Here is a 25,130-nt window from a genome sequence, read left to right as displayed (position 1 = left end):
TCTCCTACATGTCCAGAGGAAAACTACAAACAATGCATGCAGGGCAGAATTAAGCCAATATCCACTAATAATAATACCAACAAAAAAATAGCAATTTAGTTTTGGAAACATCTAAAATACAGTGACCCCCTCTCAAATCATTACCAAGCCCTGCAATGCCAAGAGCTAAGCAAAGAAGAGTCCCCTCATTCATCTTTCTGTCCTGGGGCTGAATTCACAAACCTGTTTTACTAACACACTGAAGCCTCAGGACCAGAACATCCAATCAATTAGAATAGAACAAATTACAACACAGTCAAAACAAAACTACATTACCTATTGGGAAACACAAGCACAAAACAAAATGCAGTGCTATCTGGCCCTAAATCGACTACACCGTGGCTAACTATTTGACCATGGTTACTGTAGACAGGAAAGGCTGTGCAACCACTGCACCTCCGCAGAACCCGAGACAGAGCTGCATTTCCTGATAAAATGTAAAAACTATAAAACAATTAGAGAGTGTCATTTCCCCAAATTTGAAACCCTTATTCGAGGTTTCAAATGACTCTCTGATGAGGATAGGCTACCCGTCCTGTTGGGGGAGGATGCAGAGAGCTGTGGGTTGGCAGCGCACTACATTGCTGCCTGCCATAAAATGATGGACTGTGTCTGACAGACCAACCAACCTGTGTCCTCTATGCTTATTGTTATTGTTCAATGTACGGTTATTTTTACCCTTTGTTATTGTTGTTACTGTTGTCCCGTTGACAATATTGATTATTATTATTAATTATGTTCATATTGTAAATGTATCACTTAATCTCCAAAGTAAGCTTTGGCAATATGTACATTGTTAAGTCATGCCAATAAAGCAAATTGAATTGAATTGAAAAATTGAGAGAGAGACAGACACACAACGAATAAAGAACCAGGCACTGTTTAAAGAAGCAACCAATATTATTTGAATTTATGAACATGGACACTTTTCATTACAAATACTTCGTCAATGGAACTCTTGAAAAAAAGAGAAAGAAAGAAAATGAATTTCACCTCCATGTTGTCACCCAAAAGAACAAGAAACATTTGGTCCATTACAGGGAGAGATGAAACACACTGTTATTGTTTTGAAAATAGCTTTTACATTCAATAGCATCTCCTCTTGCAGCCCTCCCAGCGCATGCAGCCTGAGACTGAAACACAAATGATTTACAAAAAACAACAAACATAAAAAAAAAACAATAGAAACGTGTTTTCCACATACGTACACAACAGGGGAAACTCATTGTGACAGAAACCTCACGTTTGACTCGGTTCCATTGATTCCAATCCAGCCATTACAATGAGTCAGTCCTTCTATAGCTCCTCTCACCAGCCTCCTCTGGTACGCACACAGCACATGGGGGGGGGAAAGACAGGCTTGTCTGAATGTTCTCCAATCTACATGCATTAAGAGGACGTTGTGTTAAGGCTGGCATAACCGTCACTAAGAAAAAAGAAATGCTTGCTTGTCATAATTGTTTGCGCTTGTCATATTGTTCAGCTCTGAAAGCCTTGAAGAGGGATGTCTCCATTCTGTAACTTGATACACACTGACAGACTGGACTGGCTAGCTTTGGGGAGTTTTTGAATGCCCTTTTCAGAGGTGTATCCAAAAAGTAAGCAAAATATGATGATTTGACGTGCTGATGGGGCTGCTGTTGCACAGAAGCAGTACATGGGAGAAACAGCTAATGTCGGGTGCACACTACACAACTTTAAAATCCGAACATTGCCGAGCCTCTCACATTAAACAACCTTCTTTCCTGTCGTTTTTTTTTTTTTTTTTTGTCTTGCTAACGTAGTGGTGCACCACACTAAACGATCTGGCACAAATGGATGTCACACACGCCAAGGTTCTTCACTTGGTCGTGAGGATTCTCGGTACCACCATGCTGTCTCGTCAAAACACTGACGTGATGATGTGATTGGATTGTTAATGTCACTAGAACGAGCTGTGGCTCAAAAGCAGCCTCATAAACGTTTTCAGTCAGACATTCACGCATGCCAATAAGAGTTGAAATATCTAGCCAACATTTTGGATGGAATAACATTGCTTGTGAACTTCAGAGCTGTGTAACGATTTGACACTTTGGCTTTGGTTAAAGGCAAGTACGAACATATACTACTAGTAGTCATGGCTCCTGCTGGAGAGTCCACACATTCTGGGTGATGCGAAACAACGACATCATCTCACTGGCTTCTTCTCTGGCGAGCTCTCATTGGCTCTTGCTGACCACCGTTCTCAGAACTTGTCGATGCACATCTCACACTTCCGAGAGCATTGCGGATTTTGTGCCGACAAAATCAAACGTTTGAAAATATCGGGACTTCTGGGACTGCTCAAGGACGGGATCGGTAGCCCTCAGATTGCATCTCTGACCCGCTCACATTAAACGAGTAGGCAATGACATTTTGTCGTTGGATCTTGTCTGGGGCAGCTAAATCGGGGCCAAAATCGTGTAGTGTACACCCAGCTAAGTGTGTAAGTGTGTGTGTGTGTGTCTTGGTAATGACACGCACAGATCCCTGAGGTGGATTCTATTGCCATATTAAACACCCTTGGTATATGGTACACACACACACACACACACACACACACACACACACACACACACACACACACACACACACACACACACACACACACACACACACACACACACACACACACACACACACACACACACACACACTCACTCAAACACACCGGCACGCACATGCACACATTCTTTCCATGGATAAACGTTACAGTACAGATACTCCACACGCGCACGGACACACACACACGTAGAGGGGAGAGGGGCCTGCATGAATGTTTCCCCTCTCTCTCTCTCTTTGATGGGGCATTGAAATGGCAGCAGCTCTTCAAGTTCACCGGTCTTCAGTCCACCCCTCCATGTCGGTTGTAGCCAGGGGCGCCGGTATCAGATGAAAGGGTTTCGCGACATTCCTCTACTCGGGTAAACATTCCCCTGAGAGAGGGAGGGAGTGAAGGAGGGAAAGAGGTGGAGGGAGAGTGAGAGAGCGAAGGAGATGGTGAGGGAGAGCTTCTACTGTAAATGTACTGCGTCAGGAAAGCCCTCAAACACCAATGAACCATTAATTCCTGTTGAATTAAGCTTTAGCATAATAATTAAGCAGCTCCCATCCAAATCCCCAGCAAACACTGCGCAATCTATTGAAGTGCACTCAATGCTCATTGTGGTTGTGTTGCTGTAGTGTGGTACTCACAGTGAATGGGTTCACTGACATTGGACAAGGAACTTTGGGCTGAGAGTCCGGCGCAGGGAAAGAGGCAAAACCTACAAACACAACAACACCCCCAAAGCCAGAGATACATTAAGAACAAATACTAATACTTCAAATACTATACTAGTCTGACAAATATAGAACCACATGGGAATTGCCATTCAACACACATTGAAATCAACCTGCACCCAACATGAAAGGGGGTGTAAACAAAGAAATATAATTACTAGAATGGGCAACGCCCCACAGACCATGGCAATTTCACTAATTCAACATTTCTGGGTTGTAACTCTATATTTAGGGACTGAGTTGGTGTTATGTAAGCGGGGGAGGTAAGATGCTGGTAATCATCATTAGCTGTGGGGTGATGGCCTGCTGCTGTGGTAGCACAGCCATCAAACACCACAGCACTGACTAACTTTTGTGTTTCTTGGCAAAGCATGTACTGTACTTTGTATAAACAGAACGCAAAACGGCAAGTGCTATTTTCGTGTGGTCCTGTACTGCGTCGTTGGAGAACATTCTCGCCATTCTGTTGGCAGAATAGAATAGGAAAGAGCAGAGCTTAGAATAATAGAATAGAACGATTGTTGACTTCTACTTGCCGTTGGTCTCCTGTTTGTTGGCATGCTCGTGAGGAAATGCATTCTGGGTAGTGGGAGCTGGGAAGGTGGCAGACGGAGGAAACACTGAGGTGGGAGAGGTGACAAAACCACTGGAGTCACCTGGAAGAAACACAACACTGGGGTGTCATCTTGTGTCCTCCAATACACCACGAATCCAGGGGCCTTGTATATGGATCAGACTTTATTCTCAATTCTCCATTATAACAGCTTGTTAATGATTTCTAAACTACAGTATTAACTCATGAACACTGTCTATAAACCACTTATATACAGTTGAACGCTTTAAAGAGTACCTTAATGTAAACTGTTACTGGAACATTCTTGAACTTTTCCCCTTGGGACGTCCCAACTCTGATGTTACCCAATTGAAGTTAAAATGTAAAAAGGTTAAGGTAATTGTTGGGGTTAGGTAAGGGTTATGGTTAAGATTAGGGTTAGGGTATGGTTAAGACTAGGGTTAGGGTTAAGGTTAAGGTTTAGGGTAGAGACGTCCCAAGGACGCTGGATTGCACTAGCCCTGTGGGAAACTTACCTCCGGAGGTGGAGCTGTGGAAGGGGTTACTGGGAGAGAGGGCAGGCTGCTGCTGCTGAGAGCTGGAACGGGAGCTGAACGGGTTGGGGAAATCTGAGGCATGGCGGTAGAGAGACAGAGAGAAAGAGGGGGAGAGACAAAGAGAGAAAGAGAGAGACAAAGAGGTTAAGGGATTTGGTCATGTCTTTGAAAATCTTTCATGAAAAATATACGCCCGCATAATTAATTCATATTTTTGTAACACTGCCTACTTGCAAATGTTTGGGATCCCGTCACGGCATCCATGCCTGGAGAGCTGAGGAAAGAAGGAAAAGAAGAGAGGAAGGAAGGAAGGAAGGAAGGTGAGGATGAGGGAGGACCAACTATATACAGTGCCTTCAGAAAGTATTCACATCCCTTGACTTTTTCAAAATGTTGTCTGTGTTACAGCCTGAATTTGAAATGGATTAAATTGAGATGTTGTATCACTGGTCTGTACACAATACCCCATAATGTCAAAGTGGAATTATGTTTTTAGACATTTTTACAAATTAATTCCAAATGAAAAGCTGAAACGCCTTGAGTCAATAAGTATTCAAGGTTATCCAATGCCTTGCACAGAAGCAGACACTGAATATCACTTTGAGCACGTTGAAGTTATTAATTATACTTCAGATGGTGCATCAATACACCCAGTCAACACAAAGATACAGGAGTACTTCCTAACTCAGATGTTGGAGAGGAAGGAAACCGCTCAGGGATTTCACCACGAGGCCAATGGTGACTTTAAAACAGTTACGGAGTTTGTTACAGTTTTGACTTAAACTGGCTTGAAAATCTATGGCAAGACTTGAAAATGGCTGTCTCGCAATGATCAACAACCAACTTGACAGAGCTTGAAGAATTTAAAAAAGAATAATGTGCAAATATTGTACAATCCAGGTGTGCAAAGCTCTTAAAGTCTTATCTAGAAAGACTCACAGCTGTAATCACTGCCAAACATTTATTGACTCAGGGGTGATGAATACTTATGTAAATGAGATTTTTCTCTATTTCCTTTTCAATACATTTGCAAAAATGTGCAAAAAAAAGTTTTCATTGTGGCGTATTGTGTGTAGATGGGTGAGAAAACATATATATTTTATCAATTTTAAATTCAGGCTGTAACAAAATGTGGATTAAGTCAAAGGGTATGAATTATTGTATTACTGTATTCCTAAATGTATGAACATTAAAAAACTAAAACAATCAATTTTGTTGTCTCCAGCTCTGGTGTAGGACTGTCATGAATTACTAAACCAAGGGCGTGCAGATATCCTGAGCTAATAAAACAATATTTTTGTATTGGGACCGGTGCATTTGCAATGCACGTGCACAGAGTTGCCACATAGTCAGTTAACTTAATATGAACGTTAAGTGTATTTGCTTGACATTGCATTCATTACCTGGCAGGAGTAGAACTGGAGGACAGGCGCTTCCCAAAGTGCGTGTTATACTGGCGTAGTCCACCGGGGGGTGCTAACAACAGACATAAAAATAATAGACAGACCATAAGCACAGGGCTTTAGCTGGAGCTTAATTTGAGAGATCAAGTGTAATTAGCTGTTAAGAGTACTTTAAATCACTTAGACATAGGATGCAAAGTTTCCACTCTGAGAGCTTGAGTCGTCAAGGTGTAACTGTATTGAGTGTAAAAGTGTAAAAAAAAACTGCTCTAGAGTTCAACGCTATATTAATCAAATTAAACTATGACAGAGGAAAACAATACCTATATGATTGCCTGGGGGAGAAGTAGTATGTATTGAATCATGGGAATAAAACTATAATATATGTTTAAACATGCCCAAAGCATTGTTCCTGCACATTTATATTAGCATTAGTTATGTTAGCATTTAGTAGCATTGCTAAATCAAAACTGGAACATATTTCCAAAGTTTCCAACCCAACGGTGTAGCATTCAGAGCTGAAAGCACAATGGGAATAATAAACTTTGGCATTTAGACTAAGAACGTTGTGCAATGTAGCTGTCAACAACCTTTTATCGCTCTCCCTCTCGCTCTCCCTCTCTCTCTCCCTCTCCCTCTCTCTCTCCCTCTCTCTCTCCCTCTCTCTCCCTCTCTCTCTCCCCCTCTCTCTCTCTCTCTCTCTCTCTCACATGCACACACACACACACACACGCGTGCGCGCACTCACACACACACACACACACACACACACACACACACACACACACACACACACACACACACACACACACACACACACACACACACACACACACACACACACACACACACACACACACACTTCCATCCCCCCTCACTCCTTGTACCCTTACCTGTAAGTCCTGGTCCAGCTCCAGTCCCAGGTCCGGGTGATGTGTCAGGGAATACACTGTTCAGCTGGGACAGGGCAGCGTAGCGGTCCTGGTGGTTTGTGTGTGTGTTGGGGCCGGGGGCTGGGGGGGCGACGCTGACGGCACTGCGACTGTGCTGTTGGCTGAGCCCTCCAAAGTCCACACTCAGAGACTTAGGGAAGGCCCTGAAGGGGGCTGAGCCCCCCGAGGAGGCCACTGTACGACCTGGGAGAGCCAACAAAAAGATGGCCGATATAAGGAAGGCTGGGGGTGAGTCCGAAATGGCACCCTATTCCCTATATAGTGTACTACATTTGACCAGGACCTGCAAAGTACTGAACTATATAGGTAATAGAGTGCCATTTCAGAGACAGCCCATGTATTTGTTTTCTGTCCATGTGACCTGACCAGGCAATAGCCTCAACAGTCCAATATGGCAAATATAACCTCAGAATTCCTTATTGGGGCAATACTAGCTTTGCATAAACATTTAGCATGCTACATGTATTAGCAGCCAGCAGGATTTGGGCTGAATCATAGCCTACTTTATCATACACTTCTTCATAGCATACTTATTTGGAATGTTAATGTGCATGATTAGAACTGTGACCCATATAGCTCACTACACTACTGCACCGCAGCATGGTGGAATACCATTGGGCCCCCGTTGAAAGGAGCATTGGCTACTCTCTAAAAATAGTTTTAAATGTGTTATTTTCCACTCTCTCTCTCTCTCTCTCTCAGGGTACAGTGTGTCTCTCCTTGACCTGGCCAGGCTTGAGATCGGGGACTTCGAAGGAAGAAACTGACTGATCAATTGGAATTTACAGTCACTTAGCAGGGGAACACATCACTACTGTTTTACAGGGAATTATGCAGTATGCACAACCCCCAAATCTATTCTATTCTATTATTTTCGTTTCTATTCTATTCCTCGGAATAACCATTCAGCACACTTTCAAATACTGTACAGGTTAGTGCCTTACCTAAAGTGAAGTTGTTTTTGAAAGTGCTACTGGCTAAGGAAGCAAACGTGAAGAGAGAGAAGGAAAAAGAGAAAGAAAAAGAGGGACCAGAGATGGGGAAGAAAATGAGAGATATGTAGGTAGAAGAAGACACCAGGAAGTACATTTCATAAGACATCCAATCAGACAAGAGGTCAGTGTGGTCTGTACCTGAGGGTCGAGGGAGGGCAGGGAAGGAGGGGGCATGGCTATGAGTTCCCATCGCCGAGGAAAGAGAGCCTGGACGTTGTCTTTCTATACCACTCAGTAGAGAGTCTGAGAGAGAGAGAGAGAGAGAGAGAGAGAGAGAGAGAGAGAGAGAGAGAGAGATGAGACAAGGAAAGAGAGGACAGAGACAGAGAGGAGACAAGGAGAATAACAGAGAGAGAGTGAGAAGGATAGAGAAACAGACATAACAATAGAGAGAAGTGGAAAGAGAAAGAAAAAACAGGGTCAAATAATGTTGCCTCAGGTGCCATTATCCATAGTACCAAAAAAAGATGGTGAACAGTTCTACCTTTCATAGGGGGGTCTCTGAAGCTCTGGGAGCGCGAGGGAGCACGGGCAGTGAACACGTCAGCCCTCATGTCCGCGGGGGAGATAGCGGGGACTCTGTCCCCCCAGGACGAGAGCTGGGACTGGAGGAGAGGCTAGACAGGGAGGGAACAAGACAGTCACCACACAGTGGGTGAGTGTATTTCCCCTCTGTGTTACATATCCTCATATAACCCTTCATCTATTATTAATCCCTTTATCTTTGATGTGGAGACGACCTGGAGTGGGTTCTCTCTGTGACGTAGGACCTCTGCTACAGTATTCGGGCACAGTATTCACCTCTCTCTACCTCTATTACTCCTGTCCACAGTAACACCTCTCTCTGCCTATCTCTTTTCCTCTTGCTCTCGCTCTATCCCTCTCCCTCCACTTCTCTTTCTCACGCTCTCTCTCTTTCTTCACTTTCTCGGATTTAATTCAATTCAATACAGCTTCACTGACAGAAAATACAGCTCTTACTCTCTCTCTCATTTCCTCAATCTCTCGGAGGTGTTATGTATCTCACCAGTGTGCGTAACAGTCTGGCCGAGGGGGGCATGGCGTGGGCCTGGGAGGGTGTGGGGCCGTGAGAGATGGGTAAGGCCTGTACCCCAGGCGGGCTCCAGGGCCCCTCTACCTCCCTCCTGTTCTTGTTCTTTGAAAAATGCCTGGAAATAATGACATGTTTCTGTGATTACATTTGAGGAAGAGATTCTATCTCAATGAAACTAAACTAAACAAAAAAAGAAAACTTTTCTCACAGTAAGTAAATGCACCGTCCTAAAAACTCCACACATTCCAGTCAATGTTCAATTACAACTTAGTTACTATGGAGCTTTGATCAGATGAGTTCAAAGTAGGTGGTACATCTGACATATGGATATCTTTCTGAATATATGATGATATCTTTATTGATTTCCACACCATTTCTTCTTCTCGTATTTGTCCTGGAGGAACTCTTTCAGTTTCTGGGAGTCCCTCGTGTCGAAACAACCTTCTGTCTTTGGATCAAAGGCACACAGCCAGGTCCTCCTCCCCACCTACACACACACACACACACACACACACACACACACACACACACACACACACACACACACACACACACACACACACACACACACACACACACACACACACACACACACACACACACACACACACACCCCCGAACATAAACAATACACATGCCTCCCCACACATTAATTACATGCTTTCGAGCCACAGTACTGCATCTCACTGACATGAAAATGAATCACCAAGATCAACACATTGATTAATCATGACTAAATCTGACTGAAATATCCTGAATTTTCTACCTGATATCCGCGTTAGAGCAATGAATCAGACACTCGTGCATACACTCACACATGCACACACAAACTAAGTTTAAAATTCAATTATTGGGCATAACTGTAAGCAATGAATTAGACACACACACACACACACACGAGGTGGTTTGGGTGTCACTGTGATGTTGCGTTCCGTTCACTGCACAAATTGGGCAGAGCAGCTGCATTCCTCCTGAAACAGTCTGTAACCACCAAAACAGTGCCACGGTCTGGTCAGACTGATACAGGAGGGAGGCATCAAACTTCCCCTTTTATCTCACAAAGATGGAGAAGAAAACAGAGGAGATTCTACAACAGACTGGTCTAGGGAGGTGAGGGTTAGGATCTAATAGTCTAGTTCACATTAGAAAAAAAACATGTTGTCTAGTTCACATTAAAAAAAAACTATTCTGAGAGATGGATAAATCTACCTCATGTCGCCTCAATCCCTCTCCTGGTGGCCTCGGTAAAAGGATATACATATATCATTTCTGATATCTATTTATAATACCTATGGTATATAATCTATTCTTGCTCTATTTATCCCGGAACATCAAAAATGTATAGAATACTGAACGTTACGAGTCCAAGTATGCATCACGATTGTGTTTTGTTCACCTTTTCCTGACGTTAAAATATTGAAGTATCCAGCCGAGCACTGAACATTATCCCCAGAATTGTAATGAGGAAGGTGAAATATAGGTGGAATACTGTTAGGTCCCGCCCACGAGCCCACCTGACTGTCAATAATGGATGCGGCCCGTTTGTCACTCACCTCGTTGCCATGGTTTTGCAGAAACTCCACTTCCTGTTGGGAGAAGGTTGTCATGGAGATAGACTTGACTCTGTGGGGAGGGTTGAGTCCTCTCCTGAGGCAGAGAGATTGGAAAAAAGAAAAGAAAAAAACAATAAAAGAGAGATGGAAGATGTGTAAAAGTGGGCACTCCACATTTGTTCTGCCTATAATCGCATAAATCACCGAAGAGGAACACTCATGATGGAGAATTGAAGAGTAATGGGATGTAAGGGGGATTTAAAGTGTTCAAAAAATGGATGCCATGACAGGTGACTGTGAGAGAATGTGAAAATTGTCATATTGCAAATGTATCCAGTGTAGAGAAGGTTAGGCATACAAAACATGACATAATAGTTTGCTCATTCAGTGCGCAAAGGGTTTAAAGTTTAGGCTATTATGCTGTGCTCGTGACAAGACTCTAAGCCTGTGCTGAAATCTGGCCACTGCAAATTACTGAACCTTACGACATGCTACAGCCATAGCCTATAATGTGTTGAGGACCTGAGCTGGCAACGGTCTGCATGCAGAATGTTACATGAACCAGAAAGAGACACCAAACCTGGGCCACGACGAAAGGAAACGTAACACGGCGCGATAAACGGGCACGCCTGAAAATGTTAAAGTAGTAGTAGTCCAATTAACTGTAGCCATAGGAAGTTAACACCCCAAGGGGGACCTCGTAAATGAATACAGGGCACATAGGCCACGTTAAGCTACAGTTTCACGTTTCAGTTCCTTCTCAATGCTCAAATATAACAGCATCTTCAAAGATGCTCTGCAGATGCAGCATACTGGACATTATTATTGGTTAATAATTTGCATGCAAAGGGCTTATTTTATTTATAGACATATATAATAGCCTCATGTGCGCAATATGCATGTTATAGAAGCTATCCAAATATATATGTCCCTTGTGTATCCACCTACTTACAGCATTCCAGAGCACGACGTGCACACGAAGCAGCCCACGGTGATATCGATGTAAGTCACCCCGGGTTGACTGCACTCGAAGCAGTGTTTGTTTACTCCAGCCTGGGCCAGCTCCCGGACCTTGCGGGCGCATATCTCTTGGCTGTCCCGATGTTTTCGGTTCGACATACTGCTGTCTCGGCCCGCTCTCGCCCGCTTTTGGTCTGGCGGAGAGGACTATAGCTCGTATAGTGGTGAGCCGATTACCACTGGCCCTCCGCTAACCTCCCTTATTTCTCCCTCCGTTCACTGTATGTTACTCACGCCCGCATTATGAAAACGATTATTATGCGGCTCGCGTTTACGCGATTTGAGACCTGGATATTACCTGGATATTCCTACATGCACGCGTCAGGCTATTTCGTGTCTTTAGCGGAAGTCAGAAATGAGGTCTTATCAAGCTGTCAATGAGTTTTACTACGTCGTTATTATTTATCCATTGCTGCGGTATTCTCTCCTGGAGTGGGGAAAGGCATCTGCCTCTCGCTCTAAATCTCTCTCTCTCTGCTCCGCTCTCTGCTTGCCATACGCACACCCCCCCTTTGGCATTATTGCGCTCGTGTCTGTCGTTCCATGAAGACGCGGCGCTTTGGAATGATGACAGATTTTTTGAAACCCAGATTGCCAGCTAAGGCAAGGACACATACCATAGAGTGGTAAATAAAATAACCCACACAAATAAACCGACATAGACGAGAGATAAAAAAAATCACCATTCTAGTTATGAAATGATATTCTATACGCTGAAACAAATAGATGTTGATTAGTACTATTTGATCAGAGCTTTCTGGGGTGAGTTTATTTTCATAGTAACTCAGCAACAGACCTTTAACGGCTACATCACGCCCATTGCATGATGACGTCCGACACGAAACATGTTTGTTTCATCTGTTTTGAAATTGTTAACCCTTCACATCACTCTCTAAAGCCCATCCATATAGAACAGTAACATGCAAATAAATAAAAACATAGGCTAGGCCATACAGGTCCAAACGGGTTTGCCCTCGCGCCATTACGCACACGTAGTCAACTAATGTAGTCAACAGATTGAAGATAGATTACCTACGCAAAATAAATCTCTCTTATACACTTTAGACCGGGTTCAGATTTGACTCTCAGAGCAGATCAACCAGTGTAAGTAGGCCTAATGTAAGGACTTATTTTGGTCACAAGGGAGAGACATGCGTGGTCAGGTCAGGCGGTGACTGACTGGCTGAGTCCCTTGTCACTCGTCATTTGATCCTCCAAGCATTTCTGATGGTGCTGGAAGATTAGTTGTGGAGTTACTGACGAATGTTAAAAATATATAAATGTATATTGTAGTCCTGGCTGGGTGTATACCACCAAGCAGAGTAAGGCCATTTAACAACACATCTCTTCAGTTCTATTATACTCTTCTACTCTACTAATGAGCACAACTGTTAGATTGTGTCCTAATGTGTGTGTGTGTGTGTGTGTGTGCGTGTGTGTACGTGCATATTTAACTGTCTCTGTGTACATGTACAAACATACATGTGTTGTGCCAGAGAGACAAAAATGATGGGGCTAGAATAGACCATCAGCCACTGTAATGATCTGTCTAGGCTAGTCAACCACAGACTAGCTACTGTGGCGATCAGACCTCTCTGGTTGCACAGCACTGTATGTTGTGATAATGTTGAGGTAGAGCTATTTTTGTGTTGCTCAAGAATATGTTCTGTTTTGAAATGTGTGTGTGTGTGTCCCAATTTATATGGGATTCATATGGGATTCATATGGGATTTATATGGGATTCATATGGGATTTATATGGATGGGATTTATATGGGATTGAGGGAGTAGCTGGCATTTACCAAGCATAATTATCTCACATAAAAACCTATTGTACATCCAAACTACATTCACTCTCATTAAAAGAATGAATCACACAATTGACTGGTCATTGGGAATACACATCCAAGACTGAATCATTGGGAGCTTTTATCTAACCGGGACCTGGTGAGAGCCTAAAGTTGATTTGGTGCAAATATACTGCTCAAAAAAATAAAGGGAACACTTAAACAACACATCCTAGATCTGAATGAAAGAAATAATCTTATTAAATACTTTTTTCTTTACATAGTTGAATGTGCTGACAACAAAATCACACAAAAATAATCAATGGAAATCCAATTTATCAACCCATGGAGGTCTGGATTTGGAGTCACACTGAAAATTAAAGTGGAAAACCACACTACAGGCTGATCCAACTTTGATGTAATGTCCTTAAAACAAGTCAAAATGAGGCTCAGTAGTGTGTGTGGCCTCCACGTGCCTGTATGACCTCCCTACAACGCCTGGGCATGCTCCTGATGAGGTGGCGGATGGTCTCCTGAGGGATCTCCTCCCAGACCTGGACTAAAGCATCCGCCAACTCCTGGACAGTCTGTGGTGCAACGTGGCGTTGGTGGATGGAGCGAGACATGATGTTCCAGATGTGCTCAATTGGATTCAGGTCTGGGGAACGGGCGGGCCAGTCCATAGCATCAATGCCTTCCTCTTGCAGGAACTGCTGACACACTCCAGCCACATGAGGTCTAGCATTGTCTTGCATTAGGAGGAACCCAGGGCCAACCGCACCAGCATATGGTCTCACAAGGGGTCTGAGGATCTCATCTCGGTACCTAATGGCAGTCAGGCTACCTCTGGCGATGCACATGGAGGGCTGTGCGGCCCCCCAAAGAAATGCCACCCCACACCATGACTGACCCACCGCCAAACCGGTCATGCTGGAGGATGTTGCAGGCAGCAGAACGTTCTCCACGGCGTCTCCAGACTCTGTCACGTCTGTCATGTGCTCAGTGTGAACCTGCTTTCATCTGTGAAGAGCACAGGGCGCCAGTGGCGAATTTGCCAATCTTGGTGTTCTCTGGCAAATGCCAAACGTCCTGCACGGTGTTGGGCTGTAAGCACAACCCCCACCTGTGGACGTCGGGCCCTCATACCACCCTCATGGAGTCTGTTTCTGACCGTTTGAGCAGACACATGCACATTTGTGGCCTGCTGAAGGTCATTTTGCAGGGCTCTGGCAGTGCTTCTCCTGCTCCTCCTTGCACAAAGGCAGAGGTAGCGGTCCTGCTGCTGGGTTGTTGCCCTCTTACGGCCTCCTCCACATCTCCTGATGTACTGGCCTGTCTCCTGGTAGCGCCTCCATGCTCTGGACACTACGCTGACAGACACAGCAAACCTTCTTGCCACAGCTCGCATTGATGTGCCATCCTGGATGAGCTGCACTACCTGAGCCACTTGTGTGGGTTGTAGACTCCGTCTCATGCTACCACTAGAGTGAAAGCACCGCCAGCATTCAAAAGTGACCAAAACATCAGCCAGGAAGCATAGGAACTGAGAAGTGGTCTGTGGTCCCCACCTGCAGAACCACTCCTTTATTGGGGGTGTCTTGCTAATTGCCTATAATTTCCACCTGTTGTCTATTCCATTTGCACAACAGCATGTGAAATGTTTTGTCAATCAGTGTTGCTTCCTAAGTGGACAGTTTGATTTCACAGAAGTGTGATTGACTTGGAGTTACATTGTGTTGTTTAAGTGTTCCCTTTATGTTTTTGAGCAGTGTATAAATGTGATCACCACATAAAAGGCATATGGGCATATGGGGTCCTTTCTGAGATGTGTACCTTTGCTGGGAATAAGCCCAGGCATTTCCATGCAAAAAGCCCCATGAGCACTAACAGGTGAAGTCCATAGGAGTACATCAAATTTGGTGTCAAATGAATGCTAAGAGTCTATCTTTTTATGCTTTATTAATACCAATCAGATTCTAAGCCCTGTCTAAGCTATATGGAATTGTTTTAAGAAGGTCTTACCAAGGATCATTTAGCTATTTTATTTTCAAATTCAAGACCCCTTGAAGAACCCCCAAAATATATATTTTTTAAACTATTTGATGAAAAAAATGTTTTGGCCTTAATGCTATTAGCCCATACAAACACATCGAATAACAGATTCATTACATGGAACAACAGATAGTCCCCCACAAAGATCTAAATAAAGTTTGTTCTGAAGTGTCTCTCCTATATCTGAGAGATATAAGAAAGATTAGGAAACATGTATCTATTTTTTTCTCCATGTATTTAACCACATAATTTTGGCATTAAACATTCTCCATATACAGTAACAGTCAAAACTTTGGACACACCTACTCATTCAAGGGTTTTTCTTTATTTTTACTATTGTCTACAGTACATTGTAGAATAATAGTGAAGACATCAAAATGATGAAATAACACATGGAATCATGTAGTAACCAAAAAAGTGTTAAACAAATCAAAATACATTTTATATTTGCGATTCTTCAAAGTCGCCAACCTTTGCCTTGATGACAGCTTTGCACACTCAAGGCATTCTCTTAACCAGCTTCACCTGGAATGCTTTTCCAACAGTCTCGAAGGAGGTCCCACATATGCTGAGCACTTGTTGGCTGCTTTTTGTAAAAGACCAAGTCCATATTATGGCAAGAACAGCTCAAATAAGCAAAGAGAAACGACACTCCATGAAGGTCAGTCAATCCAGAAAATGTCAAGAACCTTCAAAGTTTCTTCAAGTGCAGTCGCAAAAACCATCAAGCGCTATGATTAAACTGTCTCTCATGTGGACCGCCACTGGAAAGGAAGATCCAGCGTTACCTTTGCTGCAGAGGATAAGTTCATTAGAGTTACCAGACTCAGAAATTGCAGCCCAAATAAATGCTTCACAGAATTCAAGTAACAGACACATCTCAACATCAACTGTTCAGAGGAGACTGCGTGAATCAGTCCTTCATGGTTGAATTGCTGCAAAGAAACCACTACTAAAGGACACCAATAAGAAGAAGAGACTTAGGCCAAGAAACACGAGCAATGGACATTAGACCGGTGGAAATCTGTCCTTTGGTCTGATGAGTCCAAATTTGAGATTTTTGGTTCCAACCGCCGTGTCTTTGTGAGACGCAGAGTAGGTGAACGGATGATCTCCGCATGTGTAGTTCCCACCGTGAAGCATGGAGGAGGTGTGATGGTGTGGGGGTGCTTTGCTGGTGACACTGTCAATTATTTATTTAGAATTCAAGGCACACTTAACCAGCATGGCTACCACAGTATTCTGCAGCGATACTCCATCCCATCTGGTTTGCTCTTAGCGGGACTATCATTTGTTTTTCAACAGGACAATGACCCAACAGACCTCCAAGCTGTTTAAGGGCTATTTGACCAAGAATGAGAGCGATGGAGTGCTGCATCAGATGACCTGGCCTCCACAATCATCCGATCTCAACCCAATTGAGATGGTTTGGGATGAGTTGGACCGCAGAGTGAAGGAAAAGCAATCAACAAGTGCTCAGCATATGTGGGATCTCCTTCAAGACGGTTGGAAAAGCATTCCAGGTGAAGCTGGTTGAGAGAATGCCAAGAGTATGCAAAGCTGTCCTTGATTTGTTTAACACTTTTTTTGGTTACTAAGTGATTCCATATGTGTTATTTTTTATGTCTTCACTATTATTCTACAATGCAGAAAATAGTAAAAATATAGAAAAATTCTTGAAGGAGTAGGTGTGTCCAAACTTTTGACTGGATTTTCGGGATGTCTCATGCTCTAACACTGCTCTAGCTCTGTCACCTTTTATTGCAAATGCGGAAGTTCAACATAGGCAGATGCGGTGGATTGAGAGCATCCGATGCAAAAAGCTGATATCACTAGCTTCAACTGACATATTTTTATGGAGATTTTGTTATTTTGCAAATTCGATTTCCGCGGGGGAGCAGATGTCGACCTTAGGGGGTTTAAGGCATATATACATTTTTTAACCATTTTCCATCATAAAAACATGGAATAAGTAAAGGCTTTGATTTCTGGTCAAACAGATGAAAAAAAGTCTTAAAATGTATTAGAAATACATTCAAAACACAATAATGTTGAAGTGAAGACCCCTCCCACTTAGCACAAACTGGTTGAATCAATGTTGTTTCAATGTAATTTGTCAACATTTTGTGATGTTGAATCTACCTGTAAAATATATTTGATAAAAATAAATCAACTGTTGTTTTGAGGGTGTAATTTCAACCACAGGATTATGTCATCATATGAGCGAATTTTCAACATAGACAAACCTTGTATAAAGTATGTTGAATTTCTACCTTTGAAACAACGTCAGATCTTCAGCGTTATATCCAGTATCAGAAAAAAACTATAGGCTGGGCAGCACCTCCTACTGGAGAGTTGATCAATCTACAGCTTTAAGCAATCTTAGCTTTGATATTTGTCACTGGCTTCTACCAATGTGCTATCATGAGAATGATTATTGAGAGATCTCTTAATAACTAAATACATTCACTGTTGCATTCGAAATCATTCCAAAGGGTAGGTTTAATAGAGCAAATGAAATGTAACCATGCTATAAAGCATTTGCAAAGTCATCAACAGCTATTGTTTCAATTCAACCCAGGGTTCAACTAACAATAGACAATACATTTGGGCCTAGGGTTTCAAGCTTTGGTTGATTTCAAATGTAATCTTCAAGTTAATGATGAATCAAATCAAATCAAATCAAATTTATTTATATAGCCCTTCGTACATCAGCTGATATCTCAAAGTGCTGTACAGAAACCCAACCTAAAACCCCAAACAGCAAGCAATGCATGTGAAAAAAGCACGGTGGCTAGGAAAAACTCCCTAGGAAAAACTCCCTAGAAAGGCCAAAAACCTAGGAAGAAACCTAGAGAGGAACCAGGCTATGAGGGGTGGCCAGTCCTCTTCTGGCTGTGCAGGGTGGATATTATAACAGAACATGGTCAAGATGTTAAAATGTTCATAAATGACCAGCATGGTCAAATAATAATAATCATAGTAGTTGTCGAGGGTGCAACAAGCACGTCCGGTGAACAGGTCAGGGTTCCATAGCCGCAGGCAGAACAGTTGAAACTGGAGCAGCAGCACGGCCAGGTGGACTGGGGACAGCAAGGAGTCATCATGCCAGGTAGTCCTGAGGCATGGTCCTAGGGCTCAGGTCCTCCGAGAGAAAGACAGAAAGAGAAAAAGAGAGAATTAGAGAGAGCATATTTAAATTCACACAGGACACCGGATAAGACAAGAGAAATACTCCAGATGTAACAGACTGACCCTAGCACCCCGACACATAAACTACTGCAGCATAAATACTGGAGGCTGAGACAGGAGGGATCAGAAGACACTGTGGCCCCATCCGATGATACCCCCGGACAGGGCCAAACAGGCAGGATATAACCGCACCCACTTTGCCAAAGCACAGCCCCCACACCATTAGAGGGATGTCTCCAACCACCAACTTACCGTCCTAAGACAAGGCCAAGTATAGCCCACAACGATCTCCGCCATGGCACAACCCAAGGGGGGGGCGCCAACCCAGACAGGAAGACCACGTCAGTGACTCAACCCACTCAAGTGACGCACCCCTCCCATGGACGCGCGGAAGAACACCAGTAAGCCAGTGACTCAGCCCCTGTAATAGTGTTAGAGGCAGAGAATCCCAGTGGAAAGAGGGGAACCGGCAAGGCAGAGACAGCAAGGGCGGTTCGTTGCTCCAGCCTTTCCGTTCACCTTCACACTCCTGGGCCAGACTATACTTAATCATAGGACCTACTGAAGAGATAAGTCTTCAGTAAAGACTTAAAGGTTGAGACTGAGTCTGCGTCTCTCACATTGGTAGGCAGACCATTCCATAAAAATGGAACTCTATAGGAGAAAGGACGTGGTATCCAACTAACTAAACCAAAAATAAAACTTAACGTTAAGCCAGGGGCTCAGATGAAACTATCCAAGCAGTAGATATTCTACATCTCCTTTAAATGTAGATCATTGGTTGTGTAGTTAACCAAACACAAGTCAATATTACTTTTGTAATACACTAAATAGCCTAAAGTTAAGGCTATCTTACAAACTAATGTAACATTCTCAGCCTCCTTCACTCATGCTGCTAAACATACCCTCGTAAAACTGACTATCCTACCGATCCTTGACTTCGGCGATGTCATTTACAAAAAAAACTCCAACACTCTACTCAGCAAATTGGATGTAGTCTATCACAGTGCCATCCGTTTTGTCACCAAAGCCCCATATACTACCCATCACTGCGACCTGTATGCTCTCGTTGGCTGGCCCTCGCTACATTTTCGTCGCCAAACCCACTGGCTCCAGGTCATCTATAAGTCTCTGCTAGGTAAAGCCCCACCTTATCTCAGCTCACTGGTCACCATAGCAACACCCACCCGTAGCATGCGCTCCAGCAGGTATATTTCACTGGTCATCCCCAAAGCCAACACCTCCATTGGCTGCCTTTCCTTCCAGTTCTCTGCTACCAATGACTGGAACGAATTGCAAAAATCACTGAAGCTAGAGACTTATATCTCCCTCTCTAACTTTAAGCATCAGCTGTCAAAGCAGCTTACCGATCACTGTACCTATACATAGCCCATCTGTAAATAGCACACCCAACTACCTCATCCTCATATTGTTGTTTATTTATTTTTTGCTCTTTTGCACCCCAGTATCTCTACATGCACATCATCATCTGCACATCTATCACTCCAGTGTTAATGCTAAATTGTAATTATTTCGCCTCTATGGCCTATTTATTGCCTTACCTCCCTAATCTTACTACATTTGCACACACTGTACATAGATTTTTCTATTGTGTTATTGACTGTATGTTTGTTTATCCCATGTGTAACTCTGTGTTGTTGTTTTTGTCGCACTGCTTTGCTTTATCTTGGCCAGGTCGCATTTGTAAATGTGAACTTGTTCTCAACTGGCCTACCCGGTCCAATAAAGGTGAAATCATTTTTTAAAATTAAAATAAACATTAAAATTAGTAAAACATTTATGGCCACATTTTGAGGTTACTGTAACTATAAATGTCTTCTCATGTAATCATATAAAGTGTGCATGTTCAAGATAGCGTGAACAGGTCATCATATGTCTGTGGAGATCTTCACAATTGCTGTAATAATCTGTGCAGAATCTTGAACGGCATTGATCACTTGCACCCTGTACTTTATTGTAATCTCAACTGCAATCCAGGTCAATCTCCTGTAAATTGCTCTGGCTAAGAGTGTGTGCTAAATTATTAAACTGTCAATTTAGTTCTGCTATTAGATGAAGCACATTGATAACACATTCATCAGTTGTATAAATAGATAACATATCTGACATTGTATTCCCATTGGAACTTTGCTGTGCTTTTAATGGTTGAACGCACAGTGATAGACATTTGGATGACAACTAAACCCAAAATCTGACATTGTTTTTCCATTGGAATTTGGTTGTGCTTTTACATGGTTGAAATCATAGTGATAACACATTGGGAATTCAACAAACTTCTGGCTGACATTTTGATTGGGCTAATATAGGTTGACATCTCATTGATCAATGTCTCTACCAAATATTACACAAATGTCCACATTGAAAGGACGTGGTATCCAACTAACATCAGCAGTTATATTTAGTTTTGCAGAAAGAATTTGCCTTTTGTAGGTTTAAGAAATATTGCCTAGTGTTTTGTCATTCTGTTTCCAAAAACCCACAAATCTTTAAGATATTTTCAAATGTCGCTCCCTCATGAGGAGAGAGGACAATAATAGTTCACACGAGTAACGAGTAAAGTTAGACCTACCAATTAGTTATGGTGTTTTTACTGATAAATCATTTGGTTTATGATTTATTAAATGATTAAAATGCGTCATTCTGTTACCAAACCATTAACCGAATTACCAAAAAATCTGTAATAGAATTGCCTACAATGGGAATTCATAGCAGTCACAAACCACCGTTGGATCACCTGCTGCAGTCCTTCCTTCCACTGGCATACTGTTATGTTCAGCTCATTACAGTTTTCTTTCTCTTTCACATGTTTTTTATTTTTATTTAATTTAACCTTCGTTTAACCAGGCAATTCAGTTAAAAACAAATTCTTATTTACAATGACTGCCTACCCCGGCCAAACCCGGATGACACTGGGCCAATTGTGCGCCGCCCTATGGGACTCCCAATCACACCCTGTTGTGATACAGCCTGGATTCAAACTAGGGTGTCTGTAGTGACACCTCTAGCACTGAGATGCTGCGCCACTCAGGAGCCCTTGTCAAAGAAAGAGTGTGAAAACCATCTGTACAACCCCTCCCTCTCTCTCTCTCTCTCTCTCTCTCTGTCTCTCTCTCTCTCTCTGTCTCTCTTCTCTTTCTCTCTCTCAATTCAATTCAATTCAAGGGCTTTACTGACATGGGAAACATATGTGAACATTGCCAAAGCAAGTGAAGTAGATAATAAACTCTCTCTCTCTCTCTAGTTAATGTCACCTCTCCTGGCTCTTACTAACACCTACCCATAAGTCTCCTCTCTATTCCATTTACTGTAACCAGCCCTCTCACCAACTGAGCAATGACTGAGTGGTGCAATGGTCTAAGGCACTGCATCACAGTGCAGGTGGCATCACTACAGTCCCTGGTTTGAATCCAGGCTGTATCACATCCGGCTGTGATTGGGAGTCCCATAGGGCGGAGTACAATTGGCCCAGCATTGTCTGGGTTTGGCAGGGGTAGGCCGTCATTGTAAATAAGAATTTGTTCTTAACTGACTTACCTAGTTAAATAAAGGTTAAATACATTTTAAAAATGTAAATGTCCATGGATGTTGAAAAGTAATTGACATTTGGTCAGTCCAAATCTGAACCAATCATAGATGACCGTTTCACAAGTTTGGACAGTATAGCACAGTAAAGTAGAGTAGAGAGAATAGGTCAGTAAAATACAATAAGGTACTGCACAGTAGGCCTAGAATTTAGTACAGTAGGCCTAGAATTTAGTGCAGTATAATTTACTGTATTGTTCAGTACAGTACTGAACTATACTCTACTGTACAGTACAGTACTGAACTATACTCTACTGTACTGAACTCTACTCTACTGTGCTGTACTGTACTATATTCTACCGTACTGTACTGTGCTCTTCTGTGCTGTACTGTGATTGATACAAATTTGGTCTGGTCCGGTCCGGGCCATCCACATTTGGTCTTGTTTGGGGCGGAGCTCAGCAGAATAATAGCCAGTGTGTAGAATAATACCCAAACAAACAAAGGAGGATAGTACATGTTTCTACCTTTGTGTACTTATTCAGGATACATCACCATTAAGGGAAGGATGTTCATAATTATGCATTTCTTTATAATACAGGTCAGGGACCCATGATGTCATTCTGTTACCATCATTCTGTTACCGAGTGTTAATCCACTTTACTTAGGTCTACTGTAGTTCAATTACCAAAATAGATATATATTTTTTAACTCAAGTTGTCATATTTTAGCTGACACCCCATTCTTTCTGCAGACATCTTTGAATCTTAATTTGGGGTAGATCTTTTTTTGTAAAATTATGTGTGGAAATTGTTAAAAGTAGTCCTTATGCATAGAGTTGTATGGTTTGTTTCTCTTTGCATTAGATGGTTTTGTTTGGCATACTTTTCAAGCCCGCCTACAAAAAATCCACATTTATGCAACCATTGTTATAATAACTACCTCTTAGAATAAATTGAATATTCCACTTATCCCAGCTGCAATTTCTCCCTCATAGAATTGTACCCCCTTCATGTTAACCATTTCCTTACCACCACATCACTACTCACCAGCTTTTTGCTGTTAGTCAGAGAGGAAGAGGCGAAGCGAGAGGTTTTACTCTGCCCAAAATCTGTCCATGAAAAAGAAGCCCATGAAGTGAGGAATATGTACAGTACCAGTCAAAAGTATGGACACACCTACTCGTTCCAGGGTTTTTCTTTATTTTTACTATTTTATACATTGTAGAATAATAGTGAAGACATCAACACTATGAAATAACACAATGTAGTAATCATGTAGTAACCAAAAAAGTGTTAAACAAATAAAAATATATTTCATATTTGAGAATCTTCAAAGTAGCCACACTTTGCCTTGATGACAGCTTTGCACACTCTTGGCATTCTCTCAACCAGCTTCATGAGGTAGTCACCTGGAATGCATTTCAATAAACAGGTGTGCCTTGTTAAAAGTTAATTTGTGCAATTTCTTTCCTTCTTAATGCGTTTGAGCCAATCAGTTGTGTTGTGACAAGGTAGGGGTGGTATACAGAAGATAGCCCTACTTGGTAAAAGACCAACTCCATATTATGGCAAGAACAGCTCAAATAAGAAAAGAGAAACGCCAGTCCATCATTACTTTAAGACATGAATGTTAGTCAATCCGAAAAATGTCAAGAACTAGTGCAGTCGCAAAAGTGCAGTCGCAAAAACCATCAAGAGCTATGATGAAACTGGTTCTCATGAGGACCGACACAGGAAGACCCAGAGTTACCTTTGCTGCAGAGGATAAGTTCATTAGAGTTACCAGCCTCAGAAATTTCAGCCCAAATAAATGCTTCACAGAGTTGAAGTAGCAGATACATCTCAACATCAACTGTTCAGAGGAGACTGTGTGAATCAGGCCTTCATGGTCGAATTGCTGCAAAGAAAACACTACTGAAGGACACCAATGAGAAGAAGAGACTTCCTTGGGCCAAGAAACACGAACAATGGACATTAGACCAGTGGAAATCTGTCCTTTGGTCTGATGATTACAAATTTGAGATTTTTGGTTCCAACCGCAGTATCTTTGTGAGATGCAGAGCAGGTGAATGGATGATCTCTGCATGTGTGGTTTCCACCGTGAAGCATGGAGGAGGAGGTGTGATGGTGTGGGGGTGCTTTTCTGACGCTGTCGGTGATTTATGCCATCCCATCTGGTTTGCGCTTAGTGGGACTATCATTTGTTTTTCAACAGGACAATGACCCAACACACTTCCAGGCTGTGTAAGGGCTATTTGACCAAGAAGGAGAGTTATGGAGTGCTGCATCAGATGACCTGGCCTCCAATCACCCAACCTCAACCCAACTGAGAAGGTTTGAGATGAGTTGGACCGCAGAGTGAAGGAAAAGCAGCCAACAACTGCTCAGCATATGTGGGAACTCCATCAAGACTGTTGGAAAAGCATTCCAGGTAAAGCTGGTTGAGAGAATGCCAAGAGTGTGCAAAGCTGTCATCAAGGCAAAGGGTGGATAATTTTAAGAATCTAAAATCTAAATTTTATTTTTTATTTATTTAACACTTTTTGGTTACTTCATGATTCCATGTGTGTTATTCCATAGGTATGATGTCTTCACTATTGTTCAACAATGTAGAAAATAGTAAAAATATAGAAAAACCCTTGAATGAGTAGGTGTGTCCAAACTTTTGACTGGTACTTTTGGCATAGACTTTCCCATTGAAGGCTTCCACCATTTTAAAGTAGTCAACTGAGTGGGGATTCCTATCAGTTGGTAGCAATCAGCCAATGGAGAAGAATAACATTGACTATCTTATAATTTAGATGGAGCCTCAATGGCGCTGCCCATGTTATCACTGACGCTATAATGGCACAGATACAAAGATCAGTCCTCTATCTATCTCTATGGTTTGTTGTTTGTGTATCTGCCCTCTAATTGGCTAGAATCGTCCCACCTGATTTGGCTCCTCCCCCATGCCTTCCATCTTTGAGGACATGTATTTCCATCGTTAGAGCAGTCACTCGAATATCTTGTCAATATATGAAACAATTTTTGCGTTGGTGCATGCACTTGCATACCCGGAAATAGTGTGAGTGGGTGGACCGGCCGGGTGAGAGAGATATAATAGAATTGTATCGTTACAGTGTCAC

The 25,130-nt window shown here is 42.5% G+C and overlaps 1 protein-coding gene across 2 annotated transcripts; it reads right to left on the bottom strand.

The window, feature by feature from the left end:
• Positions 1 to 920: 920 nt before the first annotated feature.
• agfg2 (ArfGAP with FG repeats 2) lies at positions 921 to 12,167 on the bottom strand. 2 transcript variants are annotated; one of them, XM_014155923.3, is made up of 14 exons: positions 11,360 to 12,167; positions 10,408 to 10,501; positions 9,226 to 9,341; positions 8,828 to 8,969; positions 8,285 to 8,417; positions 7,939 to 8,043; positions 7,750 to 7,782; positions 6,746 to 6,988; positions 5,853 to 5,925; positions 4,680 to 4,723; positions 4,429 to 4,521; positions 3,876 to 3,995; positions 3,253 to 3,323; positions 921 to 2,993 (listed from the first exon to the last, which is right to left on the bottom strand). In XM_014155923.3, exons 1-14 carry the CDS (start codon positions 11,524 to 11,526, stop codon positions 2,946 to 2,948), a joined length of 1,482 nt encoding a protein of 493 aa, XP_014011398.3. In that variant the 5' UTR covers positions 11,527 to 12,167; the 3' UTR covers positions 921 to 2,945. The 2 variants fall into 2 exon arrangements, with proteins under 2 accessions (XP_014011398.3, XP_014011399.3); XM_014155924.3 differs by lacking the exon at positions 7,750 to 7,782 and having other exon boundaries at positions 11,360 to 11,963.
• Between the last annotated feature and the right edge of the window lie 12,963 nt (positions 12,168 to 25,130).

Source organism: Salmo salar, chromosome 18, assembly GCF_965601325.2.
Source record: "Salmo salar chromosome 18, fSalSal1, whole genome shotgun sequence".
Taxonomy (NCBI): Eukaryota; Metazoa; Chordata; class Actinopteri; order Salmoniformes; family Salmonidae; genus Salmo; species Salmo salar.
Note: the sequence above shows the minus strand (reverse complement) of the source record. Positions and strands in the feature narration are given on the sequence as shown.

Bases quoted from the DNA above. Each gene is read 5' to 3' on its own strand.
- agfg2 (XM_014155923.3), bottom strand. From the start codon at position 11,526: ATGTCGAACCGAAAACATCGGGACAGCCAAGAGATATGCGCCCGCAAG. The intron at 8,044-8,284 runs GTAGAACTGTTC...TCTCTCTCTCAG, and splicing joins CAGAGACCCCCCTATGAAAG to ACTCTCTACTGAGTGGTATA. The intron at 2,994-3,252 runs GTGAGTACCACA...TCCCTCTCTCAG, and splicing joins TGTCAGTGAACCCATTCACT to GGGAATGTTTACCCGAGTAG.